This window comes from Oncorhynchus mykiss, chromosome 11 (assembly GCF_013265735.2).
Source record: "Oncorhynchus mykiss isolate Arlee chromosome 11, USDA_OmykA_1.1, whole genome shotgun sequence".
NCBI classification, from domain to species: domain Eukaryota; kingdom Metazoa; phylum Chordata; class Actinopteri; order Salmoniformes; family Salmonidae; genus Oncorhynchus; species Oncorhynchus mykiss.
In genome coordinates this window covers 35285126-35301846 of record NC_048575.1, presented here as the reverse complement: position 1 = coordinate 35301846, position 16721 = coordinate 35285126, and the positions used below count along the sequence as shown (strand labels likewise).

The following is a 16721-nucleotide window of genomic DNA, read 5'->3' as shown; positions in this document are numbered from 1 at the left end:
TTGGAAACACTACAGCCAAATAGGGAGCCACTTAGAAAAACTACAACCTTTCCCTAATTTTTCCAAAAACCAGCCTGAAACTCTTTCTGAAGACTGTTGACATCTAGTGGAAGCCCTAGGAACTGCAATTGGGGACGATTTCGCCATATTATAAAAGTGCCAGGCATTGAAATCAGTGGTAAAATTGTAAAACTGCCTTAATTTTGACAGACCCCAGGAAGAGTAGCTGCTGCCTTGGCAGATAAGTATTCACTAAAGATTTAAAGGTTATGAACGAGTCTGCGTCTCTCACATGAATCGACAGACCATTCCATGAAAATGTAGTTCTATATGAGAAGGCTCTGCTTCCAGCTGTTTGCTTAGAAATTCTAGGAACAATAAGGAGGGCCGTGTCTTGTGGCCGTAGTGTACGTGTAGGTATGTATGGCAGCACCAAATAGGAGAGATTTGTAGGTTAACAGTAAAACCTTGAAATCAGCCCTAGCCTTAACAGGAAGCTAGCGCTGGAGTTAAATGATCAAATTTTGGGGTTCTAGTCAAGATTATAGCAGCCGTATTTAGCACTAGTTGAAGGTTATTCAGTGCCTTATCCAGGTAGTTGAAGAGTAGAAGCATTGCAGTAGTCTAATATTGACATGACAAAAGCATGGATTTGATTTTCTGTGTAATTTTTGGACCAAAATTGTCACATTTTTTTATAAAAAGGGATCATGATCCAGAGTAAGCCTGAGGCGTTCACAGTTTTATTTGAGACGACTGTACAACCATAGAGATTCATTGTCAGATCAGACAGCAGATCTCTTTGTTTCTTGGGACCTAGAACTAGCATCTCTGTTTTCTCCGAGTTTAAAAGTAAAATATTTACCAATGGCCACTTTCTTATTTCTGAAACACAGGCTTCCAGGGTAGCAATTTTGGGGCTTCACCATGTTTCATTGAAATGGAAAGCTGTGTGTCGTCTGCATAGCAGTGAAAGTTGAAATTGTGTTTCCGAATGGCATCACCAAGAGGTAGCATATATATTGAAAACAATAGTGGTCCTATAACAGAACATTTGAGGAACACCAAAACTTACCATTGATTTGTCAGAGGACAAACCATCCACAGAGACTAAGTGATATCTTTCCGACAGATAAAATATAAACCAGGCAAAAACTTGTCCGCGTTCCAATCTCTCCAAAATAATGCATTTTTTATTTAACTAGGCAAGTCAGTTAAGAACAACTTCTTATTTACAATGACGGCTTAGGAACAGTGGTTTGACTTCCTTGTTCAGGAACAGAGGTTTACCTAGTCACCTCTGGGATTCGATCTAGCAACCTTTCGGTTACAGGCCCAACACTCTAACCGCTAGGCTATCTGCCGCCCAATGTATAGTAATCGATGGTGTCGAAAGTGGCACTAAGGTAAAGGAGCACAGGGAGGTAATTTACCACCTTCATGAGTGCGGCCTGAGGACTATGATGGGGTCTAAAAGCAGACTAGAGTTTTTCATATACATTATTTGTCTTCAGGAAGGCAGTGAGTTTCTGAGCAACAGCTTTTTCCCCAAAAATCTTTGAGGAATAGGAGATTCGATATAGGCCGATTTAGTTTTTTAGATTTTCCTTGTCAAGTTTCGGCTTCTTCAGGAGAGACTTTATTACTACTACTTTTAGTGAGTTTGATGTACTTCCAGAGGATGTGGAGCCCTTTATTATGTTCCACATAGGAGGGCCAAGCACAGGAAGTAGCTCTTTCAGTAGTTTAGTTGGAATAGGGTCCAGTAGACAGCTGGAGGGTTTAGAGGCCATGACTATTTTCGTGAAAGTGTCAAGAGATATATCCGAAAAATAATAAGACGTTGGTAAACTTATTAAATACAGAGTTTGATTAAACGTTATTAAAGGTAAAAAGCTAAATGTTTGGCAGGCAGCCAAGTAGCAACAAACAGCACACCATCACGGAGACAACACAGAAGTGTGACGGGAAGTGACGACAGAGTTGTTTGTTGATTCCCAATTAATCTATTAATTGATTCCAAAATGTTAAATAGACCTCAGGAGGAATACTGTCCCATCCAGGTGATTTGCGTTTATTCATGCTATCAAATGCCCTTTTGAGTTCATTGAGAGATATTTGGGCTACCAATGAGGTGGCTTCTTCTGTTAAGAGAGGAGGAGTTCTTAATTATTTTAGAAAGAGATGTACAGTTCTTTATAGACTGGGGAGAATCTTTGATTTATTTGGGTTCTGATAGTAATTCCCCTTTTTCAGATAGTAATTCCAGATTACTAGTAATTTCAGATTCACATAATGAAAACAGGTTTTTAGAAATGTTTGCATTTCTTATTTACAAAAGTATTCAGACCATTGATCATCCTTGAGATGTTTCTACAACTTGATTGGAGTCCACCTGTGGTAAATGTAATTTATTGGACATGATTTGGAAAGGCACATACCTGTCTATATAAGGTCCCACAGTTGACAGTACATGTCATAGCAAAAACCAAGCCATGAGGTTGAAGGAATTGTCCGTAGAGCTCCGAGACTGGATTGTGTTGAGGCACAGATCTGGGAAAGGGGACCAAAACATTTCTGCAGTATTGAAGGTTCCCAAGAACGCAGTGGCCTCCATCATTCTTAAATGGAAGTAGTTGGGAACCACCAAGACTCTTCCTATAGTTGGTCGCACTGCCAAACTGAGCAATAGTTAGGAGAAGGGCCTTGGTCAGGGAGGTGACTCTGACGGAGCTCCAGAGTTCTTCTGTGGAGATGGGAGAAACTTCCAGAAGGACAACCATCTCTGCAGCACTCCACCAATAGGCCCCTTATGGTAGAGTGGCCAGACGAAGGCCACTCCTCAGTAAAAGGAACATGACAGCCCGCTTGGAGTTTGGCAAAAGGCACCTAAAGGATTCTCAGACCATGAGAAACAAGATTCTCTGGTCTGATGAAACCAAGATTGGACTGAATGCAAAGCGTCACGTCTGGAGGCAACCTGGCACAATCCCTACAGTGAAGCATAGTGGTGGCAGCATCATGCTGTGGGGATGTTTTTCAGTGCAGGGACTGGGAGACTAAGTCAGGATAGAAGCAAAGATGAACAGAGGAAAGTCTTTGGTGAAAACCTTCTCCAGAGCGCTCAGGACCTCAGACTGGGGCAATGGTTCATCTTCCAACAGGACAACGACTCTAAGCACACAGCCAAGACAATGCAGGAGTGGCTTCGGGGCAAGTCTCTGAATGTCCTTGAGTAGTCCAGCCAGAGCCCGGCAGCGATGCACTCCATCTGACCTGACAGCGCTTGAGAGGATCTGCAGAGAAGAATGGGCGAAACTCCCCAAATACAGGTGTACCAAGCTTCTAGTGTCATACCCAAGAAGACTCGAGCCTGAAATCGCTGCCAAAGGTGTCTAGTAAAGGGTCTGAATACTTATGTAAATGTGATGTATCAGTTTAAAAAATATAATACATTTGCAACATTTTCTAAAAACCTGTTTTTGCTTTGTCATTATGGGGTATTGTGTGTAGATTGATGAGGGATAAAATAATGTAATCAATTTTAGAACAAGGCTATAACTTAACAAAAAGTGAAAAAAGTCAAGGGATCTGAATATTTTCAGAATGCACTGTATATTCTGGACAGCCTTGGTTGAGTGACTAAACAAATAATAAAATGTAAAATTAAAAAAGAGATGACCTCTTCAGCTAATCCTTTTTCAAAGAACACAATTAATTGTGAGTGTGTTAGTGATGCGTGTGTTTACTCATTAACCGGGTCCCTGCGGTTATATCTGGTGGACGTTTTTAGGGTCATTAAATATTGTGTGGCTGAAGGGACGGGTCGGTGGCGAGCGGGTTGAATAAAGAGAAACAATACCTTAATAAATCCATGAATGTATCGTTATTGTGCAATTTATATAGGCTACATTGAGGCTTTCTTCCATTATTTTAGGCTATCTTGTATTACTGCATAAGCCTAAACTTTAGGGCTTAACTGTACACGCGCCAAATTGCCAAGCAAGCCAATTGCCAAATAATGCTTTTGGAAACGGGCAGAACAAGTTAACGTCAATTCACCGAGGCAAAAATGACATAGTCAAAAGTTTAATTCAATAAGACAAAAGCTGCGAAAGGAGAGTTGAAAGTAAAGAGAAGGGAAGGCCAGAAAAGTAATGTTTAGAAAAGATTTGGTGAAGTGTTAAAAGAGGATGATATAGCAGTGCCGGCTATGTTATGTGTGATGATTGTGTGAGGCTCTATACAATTTCGAAAGTCACAAGATGGGACTTCAAATAGGCCTATGGCATGTCAAGGGAACTGTAGCCTTCTGTTTAGATTGGTTAAATGGAAACTGAAATCTGGACATTGACTCGGCAGAATAAATTACCTACTCTAATTGCCAAACACTAACAATACTAGTCCCGAGCCAATCAACATCAACATGTTTGAAAGGTGTTGTTCGCGGTTTGAGCAAGAAAACAATCAATTATTCGATAAATTGAACAAATGGCTGTGCATGACCTATATATGAAGGGCCTACATGTATCCACAGTGAATGCTTGTGTTTATATGTTTTGTGCGAATGAATTGAACATCGCCAAATGCATCATTATCATCTGGAATAAAGGACCTTCTGAAGTAATAAATACATAACCTACGTTCTCTAGTAGTACTAGTCCCGTGCGAATAGGTCTATGTAGCCTTAATAAAAACTCATGCAGAAATGCTCAGGTAGATACCATCTATAGAGGTGCTGTCTTCATCATAAAAGCATCACTAAACCTGACAGTATTTCAACCATATAAAATATGCATCGAAGCTGAACTCAAATCTTATCAGACACATGTTGGGTCGTTTTCACAGATTTATATTTCCTTACAACCGGTCAAACTGGACATTTTGGACATTTTGCATAGAAAATCATTTTTACTTCAAAATGTAAAAAAAATACTTTATTGTTTTTTCTCCCCTGTCCCTAAATGTCTATGGTCCGCGAAAGATGACAGATAAAACTTCACCGATGTCAACTAGATTGAAGCATTAATTTGATCGATCTATTACATGATTCTGTTGAGCAAGGGTTTATCTGGTTTTCTAGCGCAACATACTGTATAATTACAAAAGAGAAGCTACATGTATCTAATTATAGACAAGTTGACTAACAAATAGCCTTCCAAAATGTTGTAAATTATAAGCAGAAGAAACATATCTAAATCAGGCAACAACAAAAAATCCTGCACCCCCTGTCAAAAAAAAATAATTATGCAGTTATTGACTGTGTCCTATCTCGCATTTTCTATATTTGCTCGTTAAGGTTGGGAGTAGCCTCAGATGTTCATTTTATCACATATAGTCGGGCGGTTGCAGATGAGTTATTAGCAATTGCGGGCAGGTGCGGTTGAACAAACAGCTGACCCGCTCACCACTGGTGTGTGTGTGTGTGCTTACATTTTTGAGTGAGAGTGTGTGTGTGTTTCACGTCATAGCAGCATAAGAGAGACAGTCTTCCCACTCATCCAGCTAATTAATGATGGCAGTGCCATGGCAACCTGCCCTCAAACTACAAGGAGTATAGGAGTGTGTCTGTCTTTCTGTCTGATGGTAGCATCTGTGTGTGTGTGTGTGTGTGTGTGTGTGTGTGTGTGTGTGTGTGTGTGTGTGTGTGTGTGTGGTTTGTTTGCTTGCCTGCCCATGCCTGATTATATCGGGACAGCAGTCCCAACTAATTTACTGGCTGAAGAGTTTTTCCTACGAGTCCATGTGGGACAGCCGATGTGTTGATGTGTTCAGTAAGCGTAAAGTGACTCTGTGTTCAGTTTTGCACAGAGTCACTGCCACACTGGTGCAGTGATCTGCATAGCAGTCTATCGACTGGGCTAGTCTGTGCTTGTGCTTAGGCAGTGTAAGTAGCCTAGTCTCTAGTCATTTAAGCATTGGGGAACTCTCCTATCCGTGCTTATGATTCTGATTTCCCTTGGGATGCTGGACAAGCCTCCAGTTGAACCAAAGCCTTCAAGAACCAAACACCTGGTTGTCAGGGTAAGCTTTGCTTTCTGATTGTTGGAGATTTCTGAGACCTCATAATGGACCTAGGTATTTAGCTTTGTATGGCTTTTCTGGTTAGGGTCTATTCCATATTTAAATTCAGTCAATTGCGAAAGTAAACTTAAATACCAATTTCATTGAAATGTATTGAGGATAATTGGAATTGGACCCAACCCAGTTTATGTATAGACGAGACATTCACTAGAATAATACATGTGGTTTACACAGTCTGCCAGGCGTGTTGAGTTCAAATGTTCTTGCAGGAGGAGTGATCTCCGTGTTTCTCTTCCTCTCCTCCCCTTCATTGTGTTTGTTCGAGAGGTAACACAGATCTTTTTCGGAAGGCCTAATAAAGGGAATAGATTTGATTTGACAGCCCTTGCTGAATGCACAGTGCATCAATACACAAAAGTGATTTGGAAAATGTTACGTGTAATGTAAATATAATTTGACATTTTAAACTTTTTCCCGCTCTATTTGGTAAGAATGGACAGATGATAAGCTTTGGCATGCTGCATGTGCTATTTGTTACCAAGTTGAGTGTGATGAATGTATTTTGTCCCCCCACACCAAACGCGATCACGACACACAGGTTAAAATATCAAAACAAACTCTGAACCAATATATTAATTTGGGGACCGGTCGAAAAGCATTAAACATTTATGGCAATTTAACTAGCTAGCTTGCACTTGCTAGCTAATTTGTCCTTTTTTAGCTAGCTTGCTGTTGCTAGCTAATTTGTCCTGGGATATAAACATTGAGTTGTTATTTTACCTGAAATGCACAAATTCCACCAATTAATCCACACATAAAACGGTTAACCGAATCGTTTCTAGTCAATTGGCAACTTTTGATTGGCAACTTTCTGGCTTCTGGGTTGGATGCGCGCTGTGTTAAGAAGCAGTGCGGCTAGGTTGGGTTGTGTATCGGAGGACGCATGACTTTCAACCTTCAACCTTCGTCTCTCCCGAGCCCGTACGGGAGTTGTAGCGATGAGACAAGATAGTACAACAATTGGACACCATGAAATTGGGGAGAAAAGGGGTAAAAATGTAAATAAACTATTTTACTTGTACTTTACAGGATCACGTTATGCCAGTTTGTTCATGAGAGTTCATATTTTGTAAACATTCACCATGAGCTGTGTGGGGCAACCCATACTATAATGTAATACCCACTACTCACCTGGATAAAAGTGTCTGCTTTTTTCTTTCATGAGCTGTTGTGGAGAGACCTCACTGTATGTATGTAATGCTTTTTTACATCACTGCATCAGTATGTGTGTGAATCAATAAGCCAAAGGTAACTAGGGCATTTGTTACCCGACACTGGCAGAGCGAGTGGGCAATTGATCTATTCAAAGTTTGGCTCCACCCACACAAATTATTGATATATGTCACGCATGCACGAACACACACACCACACACAGCCCACTAGTTAGTCAATCGCAGAGAGCTCACCCACATCCTCCTAATAAAAACCCAAGAATGACACATACATTTTTTTCTAATAATAAAAGAGAATGTACAGAATGATCAGAATTCTTTCTCCATCACATGAAAGGCACTAAGGCAAATGTCATCCTAAATAAGCTACATGTTACAGACTCTCAGATGTTTAGGGTAGGGAAATTCTTCCTAGAATCTTCCAACTGGGATTCTTCTGGAACACCTGGGAATTTGGGGTAAATTATCGGAGTGTTGTAACGCTACAGATGTTACATGAGATGAGTATGAGAATAAAGCAGTCATTCACTCCAACAACAGGAATTAGGTAGCCTAGTGGTCAGGGCGTTGGACTAGTAACCAGAAGGTTGCAAAATCGAAACCCCCTGAGCTGACATGGTAAAATCTGTCGTTCTGCCCCTGAACAAGGCAGTTAACCCACTGTTCCTAGGCCGTCATTGAAAATAAGAATTTGTTCTTAACATACTTGCCTAGTTAAATAAAGGTAAAATAAATCAAATATGGCTAAGAGTGAGGACTCACCTCCCAGATCACACCTCCAATCTACTGTCTTCACACTATGTGTGAACAGACCTTTCCCTGCGTCCCAAATGGCACCCTATTGTCTTTATAGTGAGTGTACTACTTTTACCAGAGCCCATATGGGCTCTGGTAAAAGTAGTGCACTACATAGGGAATAGTGTGCCATTTTGGGGGACACACATCCTAGTCCACCTGAGGGCAGATGGAGCCTAATTAGCCATGGCCCTGCTCTCCTCTCCAGCAGCAGATTCACCCTCGCTCACCCCAGATTACTATTAGTTCTGCTTGTGGGCCTTTGACCATGAGATAACTAGGGCAATATGTTGAGGTATGGCACTGTTTTAAGATAGATGTTTTCGATACAGGGCCTAAGTCTGGGGAACAGTGTCTAGTCGATGTGAGCAGACCTTTGTGTTAGTGTGCCCCAGCGATTGGAGACAATATCCAATATCTTAAATTGGGTATAACAGGAAGTGTTATACCAGATATATAACCAGGTTACCAGGTGTGTTCTGTAGAGTACCTCAGGGTTTTTCCTGGCTCAAAAAGGGGCTTAGGTGGTGGTCATGGATCACTGTCCTGACAAGGCAACAGTCTCTAACACTGATCCACGTGCCCAGCACCCACTCTGGATTAGAATCCTTGTAAAGGGGTTAAAGCAGACCAAACGTGGTCACATAATCTCGTAGGATTTACCCACCAAACACGTGGTTCTCTCCATGGCTTTCAAACATCTGGGCAATGCCAGGAGGCTGAGGAGGAGTGGTGTATCATGGGATTTGCTCATCTGGTGTCACACTTAAAAAAAAAAAAAAAAATTCAGGTCTAGCTACACGGTCTGTAACCTGATTTGATCTGTGCATACATGTGAGAAGTAAGCATATGCGACCAGGTTTTGAATGTACATGTACCCAGGAGACAGCTACCTTACCGTAGGTCCAGGGCCAGTTCTTTCTTGACCTCTTGATTGGGCCAGTCCAAGCAGACTAATAGTTGTTCAGATGGTGACAAAACATAAATAGGAAAAATACCAAAGGAATGCCCAAACTATACACTGAAAACTAACTAAAGGCTTCATGGCCACCAATGAAAATCGTCAGCATGACAGATTTTCTCGCTGGGACACTGACTGCCAATCACCTAATTTGACTGTCAGCTATTGACTGAATACAATATTGTTTACTGACTACAATATCACCCACTCATGTGATTCTTGCTAAATATTTCAAATGTATTTGTGTACTAGTATTGTAATGTTAGACATTTACTGCATCGCTGGAGCTAGAAACAAGTATTTCACGTATCTCAGGGGCTCCCGAGTTGCACAGCGTTCTAAGTCACTGCATCTCAGTGCTAGAGGCGTCACTACAGACCTTGGATCGATCCCAGGCTGTATCACAACCAGCCGTGACCAGGAGTCCTATAGGGCAGCGCACAATTGGCCCAGCATCGTCCGGGATAGAGGAGGGTTTGGCCGGGGTCATTGTAAAATAAGAATTTATGACTTGTTAACTCAAATAAAAACATATATTTTTTGCTGCACCTGCTTTAATATCTGCAAATCTGTTTATAAAACAAATAAGCTTTAATTTGATAATTAAATATAATAGAACAATAATTAAATAGAACAATAGGATCTCTGTCTGGTTTAGGCTACATGTATGTTAGGAACATTTTGTACTCAATTGGTGGTTGTTAGAACAATGTTTTAACTATGTTTTAACTATGATGAAAGAAAGCAAGATATGCTATATATTATAAAAAATATTTCCTCAAATTCTTTGAGAACCATCACACATTTCATTATCTTGATGATTGAAACATGTTCAAAGTACATTCGCCCCTTTTTGTGTCCTTTTCTAAATTGATCAAGCCTCTGGTAAATGGCATATTTTCAACATAGTAAAGATAATTATTTCCTGAAGTTTGGTTTCAGGAACATGTGTTGGGCCTCTACGTACATTAGGTTAAGTCTTTACCCTTCCTCTCCTAAAAGTGTAAGCCCCCCGCCCCCCGCCCCCTGAACCCCTCCCACACACACACACACACACACACACACACACACACACAAAAAGCTATTGCAGCTGCTTTTGTTGCATTCTGGAATTTTCAGGCCTGCCTTGTTGGCCAGAGTTCTTACTTCCTAGCTGTGTGTGTGTGTGTGTGTGTGTGTGTGTGTGTGTGTGTGTGTGTGTGTGTGTGTGTGTGTGTGTGTGTGTGTGTGTGTGTGTGTGTGTGTGTGGGAGGGGTTCAGGGGGCGGGGGGCTTGTTTTCGGGGACTGGAGAACGGTCACAGAGCACCGAAGGAGTGTTCTCCCAGAAAGAGGGGACAGGACTGGGTCAACAAGGGCTGAAACTCCCAAATCTCAGTGGTTCACTTGACTGCAGTTTGAAAGAGGAAGAACAAGAGGCCTCTCCTCTATGTAGTTTCAGTGGGTTTTACTGAAAGGAGACAAGGAGTAGTAAGTAAGAGTTTGTCTGTCTGTGCCGGGACTGGGAGGAGATGGGCAGCAGTTGATGAGTTTTTCTTCCGGGCTGGGCAGAGGAGAGCAGAGAAACAGCAGAGCCGGTTCGGACAGATATGTATCTCTCTGGCAGTGAGGAGTCCGACGTGGTAAGTCCTTTAAAGTATTCCCAACACAGACACGTACTGCAAACATACTTAGCCTACATTTTCTTGAATCTGTATGCTGTACAGATTCAGCAATAATTATCTTGTTCTTTCTCACTCTCCTCTCTGAACAATGGAGGAGAGTTCTGGAATCTTGGAGAGTTTTGTTTTTCGACCAAATTCCAAAGGGCGTAATGTTAGGCTTCCTATTTTGTTTCCTTAGAACTTTTCCTGGAAGCCAGTTTGTTGCGTGAGAGTGTCGCGACTCTGGCTCTTATGTAGCGTGTGCAACGGAGGTCATTTTGCGGGTAGTGGATTGTTTGGGCATCTTGTCTGGATTTGCATCTCAACGTTGCTAGCCAAAGGTGGAAAGCTGCGTCAGTTTATTAATGGCTGGTGTGAAGTTAGGAAAATAAACACCAGGGACATGACTGGTCCTCCGGTTACAGAGACTGTTTAGTTAGTGAACGTAAAGCCTTTCAAAAAGCCCCCTTTCTTTAACCGTGGCTGTTCAGAACTCCTTGTATTTTGTTTCTCTGCCTCTGCTTCCTGGCCGTACAGTTTGTTCATCCAAGTCTGTCTCACTGTAAATATCTCCGTATCATATTCATTTTTAAAAACACGAACGGACCATTTCGAGGTTTACTACATAGTTTTGATTCGATGAGACTTTACTGACATCCTTAAAGTGCATGCAAAACTTCTGTAGTGAATTTCTTACACTCTAGTTCATTAAGCTAACTGTTTGTGACCCCTTAACTTGTTAAGTTAGTCAGCTACAGTGCATTCGGAAAGTATTCAGACCCCTTCACTTTTTCCACATTTTGTTACATTACAGCCTTATTCTAAAACTGATTAAATTGTTTGTTTTCCTCATCAGTCTACACACAATACCCCATAATATCAAAGCAAAAAACTGTTTTTTAGAAATGTTAGCAAAAATGTATTAAAAATAAAAATGGAAATATCACATTTACATATGTATTCAGACCCTTTACTCAGTAATTTGTTGAAGCATCTTTGGCAGCGATTACAGAGTCTTCTTCGGTATGCCGCTACAAACTTGGCAAACCTGTATTCGGGGAGTTTCTCCTATTGTTCTCTGCAGATCCTCTCAAGCTCTGTCAGGTTGGATGAGGAGCATCACTGCACAGCTAATTTCAGGTCTCTCCAGAGATGTTCGATCAGGTTCAAGTCTGGGCTCTGGCTGGGACCCTCAAGGACATTCAGAGACTTGTCCCAAAGCCACTCCTACGTTGTCTTGGCTGTATGCTTAGGTTCGCTGTCCTGTTGGAAGGTGAACCTTTGCCCCAGTCTGAGGTCCTGACCGCTCTGGATTAGGTTTTCATCAAGAATCTTTGTGTACTTTGCTCCGTTCATCTTTCCTTCGATCCTGACTAGTCTCCCGGTCCCTGCCGCTGAAAAACTTGCTCAGTTTTCCCGGGCGGCCAACTCTAGGAAGAGTCTTGTTGGTTCCAAACTTCTTCCATTCAAGAATGATGTAGGACACTGTGTTCTTGGGGACCTTCAATGCAGCAGAAATGTATTAGTACCCTTCCCCAGATCTGTGCCTCGGAACAATCCCGTGCGTGTGTGTGTGCATGTTTGTGTGTTAGGAATGTCTGTACATGCGTGTGCGTTGTGTATATATTAAATGGTGTTTGATGTGACTGAGTATACAGTGCTGAAAGCTGGAAGAACCCTGTGTGTTGATGACAGTCAGAAATAGACACCAAGTCAAATTTGATTTGTCACATGTGCCGAATACAACAAGAGTAGACCTTACCGTGAAATTTGTTTGAAAAATGTGTTTAATGAACTGAAGGATAAATAGTAACGCAGTAAAACAACAATAATGAGGCTATATACAGGGGGTACCAGTTTCGAGTCAATGTGTAGGGGTACGGGTTAGTCGAGGTAGTTGAGGTAATATGTACATGTAGCTAGGGGTATAGTGACTATGCATAGGTAATAAACAGAGAGTAGCCGCAACGTATGTGAAGAGTGTGAAGGAATGTGAATGTGTGTGTGTGTGTGGGGTCATGTCACATCCACACACTGCCATCATGCGTTATCCTCTAATAACCCATCTTACTACAAAGAGTAGCCTCACATAAGATATTTATGCATCCCAAATGTCTGCCTATTCCTTATTTAGTGCACTACATTTTACCAGAGCCCTCTGGGCTCACTATATAGGGAATAGGATGCCATTTGGGATGCTGTCATCAACTTCTGCACTCCTAATTAACTCTGCCCATGTGAAAGGTTGGCGTTATACAGGGCATTACTGACACTGGATCATCACTTAAAATCTATTACCTTTCTGTACTACTTTGTTTTGTGTCTGTGTCTGTGCCTCTGTCTCTGTCTGTCCTTATGAGTCTGGGAGTCTGTGTCTGTGGCAGATGCTGTTGTCTATCTTCCTGCTCCCTAGTTGACTCTTTGGGGTGTAAGAGAGAGCTGGAGACAGACAGGGGACTACCTGAACAGCTGTCTCTTCCCAATCTGCTGCTGTTTGCTGTTCCACTCAAACTGGCCTGCAAATACCAATGACACACATATTTTAGAAATGTAGATGGGGGGGGGACAGATGAGAGGGATATAGCAGAGAAAGTGAGTGGTGGAATGGGGATCGAACCGCTACCTCCATGGGGAATATGTGTTCTGGGGACGTATCGCGTCAAATCAGCCTTTAAAGTTCATTGCGCGCATGATACCGCTGTCGAGCAAGGTGAAGCGAACAGTCGAGCGCAGAGGATGTGTCCCGCGACGAAACTTAGTCGAGATAGAAGAGCTTGTCCCGTGAGAAGAACATAAGAATGTCTGAATAAAAAAATATACAACTGCAAGCCAAGAAACATGGTTCAAATGTGTAAGAAACGAAATGTGAAAGCATCAAATTTATACTAGCATGCCTTGCCATAGGATTTGTCTACTTTTCACTCTTAATTTCTCAAGTTGCTCTCTCTCAAGTCTTGGCACCTTTGAGTCTCTTTTTTCTCGATTGGATTTCAGGTTGGTGGGGGTGCGGGCTTAGAGGCAGGTGTGTGTCTAGAAACCTTACATTAGTCATTTTCACTGCAGTGATGGACGAACTAACAAATGCTTGCACATGGCCAGGGTGTGGACTAGTTAGCATACTGCTTTTGTTAGATTAGACTTTTCGTAGCAGGTTAGGAGAACCTATGCAGCAGGTAAGGATAATTAATGTTGCAGGTTAGGATAATTAGGTTATTGTTAGGTAAAGGGTTAGGGTTAGAATGAGCTAAAATGATAAAAGGAACCTTTAGACGTTCATTTGACAAGCTGTATCCCTTCTAGCCATGACCGTTGGCCAATCCAGTGTTGTATCGTGTGATTGGTTGAGTCTTCTTGGGTGCATGACATTAAACAGATGTGCTTCTGAGTTGTCTGTTTAGCTTGCTAGCCAGCTTGAACAGTAAGCCCCGAGCGACTTGGGAAACCCAGCTTCAACTTCATACATAAGCATACATTAATTAGCTATACTATACCTTGAGGTGAGTGGAATCTACTTGCTAAAGTAAGCTAGCTATCTAATTGCTTGCTAGCAAGCAAGATTTGTCTGTAAGACGAAAAGGGGACAGTCGCGCCTCAAGTAGGCTGGACACCTCACATTTTTAACAATGCTTTTTTTCGGATAAAAACTAGTTCATTGCATCCGCCGTGGAGCCCAGTTTCATAATATTACCATATGTCCCAGCTACTTGCTGTAGTTTTGAAGTAATCACAAAAAAGGGGGCCTTATTTTAGGGCATTTTTCACCCTGCCAGCTCCTATTAGTTTTATTGAGCACTGTGGCACCAACTCGCCTTCTGAAAGTTCTATTCCCAGCCTTTTGTTCTACGTCACAATGCCTGGCAATGAGACCTGCCCATGTTGCTGGTAGTTAAAATGCAAACAACAAAAAATTACTCCTGAGGTCGTCCCGTTGTTCCCTTTAAGGAAATATAGGTATGTCTGACTATTTCGGAAAATATCTCGCAATGTGTATATTTAGATTTGGTTTTAAATTGGACACCATTTTAAATCATGAGAATCTCCTCTTTCTAATTATGTAAGTCTGGGCAGTGTGTTCCGTTCTCATCAAACACTAGCCACCAATTACCTTTTGCCCTTAGAAGACTGAGCTCCACCCATTGTTTTCCTATGGCGAGGCATGCTGGTATAAATCTCCAAATATTTCGCAATGTGTGCATTTAGATTTTTTTTCGAGTCGGACACCATTTTAATCATGAGAATCTCCTCTTTCTAATTATGTAAGCCTGGGCAGTGTATTACGTTGTCATCAAACGCTAGACCAGAAATGGTCAGAAGTTGCCATTCCTACTTCCTCGTTATGCAGACATAAGCACACTTGGCACCATCGAGGTGCTGATGTTGACTTTCTACACAAGTTGTTATTTTTCAGTTTCGTCCTAAGAACAGAATGTAGTGGTAAAATAAAAAGGGATACATTTTTGGTGCCATTTGGGCTAAATGGAATTCTAAGCTTCACTCCAGTAAAAACAGGCTTTAAAGGGTGCGTGCTGGTGGCAGGGAAGTCAGGCGCAGGAGAGTGAACTTGGTATAAACGGAGCAGTTTAATGAATATACAAAAACTCAGAAAACCAAAATATACCAAATAAAATAAGAGGGTGCAAAACCCGTCGCACACCAGAACATAACTTGCACCAATAAATACAACAAACAATCTCCGACAAGGAAATGAGGGGAAACAGAGGGTTAAATAAACAACATGTACAGTGCCTTGCGAAAGTATTCGGCCCCCTTGAACTTTGCGACCTTTTGCCACATTTCAGGCTTCAAACATAAAGATATAAAACTGTATTGTTTTGTGAAGAATCAACAACAAGTGGGACACAATCATGAAGTGGAACGACATTTATTGGATATTTCAAACTTTTTTAACAAATCAAAAACTGAAAAATTGGGCGTGCAAAGTTATTCAGCCCCTTTACTTTCAATGCAGCAAACTCTCTCCAGAAGTTCAGTGAGGATCTCTGAATGATCCAATGTTGACCTAAATGACTAATGATGATAAATACAATCCACCTGTGTGTAATCAAGTCTCCGTATAAATGCACCTGCACTGTGATAGTCTCAGAGGTCCGTCAAAAGCGCAGAGAGCATCATGAAGAACAAGGAACACACCAGGCAGGTCCGAGATACTGTTGTGAAGAAGTTTAAAGCCGGATTTGGATACAAAAAGATTTCCCAAGCTTTAAACATCCCAAGGAGCACTGTGCAAGCGATAATATTGAAATGGAAGGAGTATCAGACCACTGCAAATCTACCAAGACCTGGCCGTCCCTCTAAACTTTCAGCTCATACAAGGAGAAGACTGATCAGAGATGCAGCCAAGAGGCCCATGATCACTCTGGATGAACTGCAGCTGAGGTGGGAGACTCTGTCCATAGGACAACAATCAGTCGTATATTGCACAAATCTGGCCTTTAATGAAGAGTGGCAAGAAGAAAGCCATTTCTTAAAGATATCCATAAAAAGTGTTGTTTAAAGTTTGCCACAAGCCACCTGGGAGACACACCAAACATGTGGAAGAAGGTGCTCTGGTCAGATGAAACCAAAATTGAACTTTTTGGCAACAATGCAAAACGTTATGTTTGGCGTAAAAGCAACACAGCTGAACACACCATCCCCACTGTCAAACATGGTGGTGGCAGCATCATGGTTTGGGCCTGCTTTTCTTCAGCAGGGACAGGGAAGATGGTTAAAATTGATGGGAAGATGGATGGAGCCAAATACAGGACCATTCAGGACTCCTGATGGAGTCTGCAAAAGACCTGAGACTGGGGTGGAGATTTGTCTTCCAACAAGACAATGATCCAAAACATAAAGCAAAATCTACAATGGAATGGTTCAAAAATAAACATATCCAGGTGTTAGTATGGCCAAGTCAAAGTACAGACCTGAATCCAATCGAGAATCTGTGGAAAGAACTGAAAACTGCTGTTCACAAATGCTCTCCATCCAACCTCACTGAGCTCGAGCTGTTTTGCAAGGAGGAATGGGAAAAAATGTCAGTCTCTCGATGTGCAAAACTGATAGAG

The 16721-nt window shown here is 41.7% G+C and overlaps 1 protein-coding gene across 7 annotated transcripts in view; it reads left to right on the top strand.

Annotated features, from left to right (window-relative positions):
• LOC110535617 (voltage-dependent L-type calcium channel subunit beta-2) overlaps positions 1 to 16721 on the top strand; it is a 129662-nt gene that overhangs the window by 53580 nt on the left and 59361 nt on the right. Inside the window, exon 1 of one of the 7 annotated variants that reach the window (XM_036935353.1) lies at positions 10292 to 10632. The exons of the other annotated variants lie outside the window; for them this stretch is intronic. Coding sequence (XP_036791248.1) covers positions 10600 to 10632 — 33 coding nt within the window. The 5' untranslated portion in view covers positions 10292 to 10599. Of the gene's footprint in view, positions 1 to 10291; positions 10633 to 16721 lie in introns of those variants that run through there. 7 annotated transcript variants of the gene reach the window in all.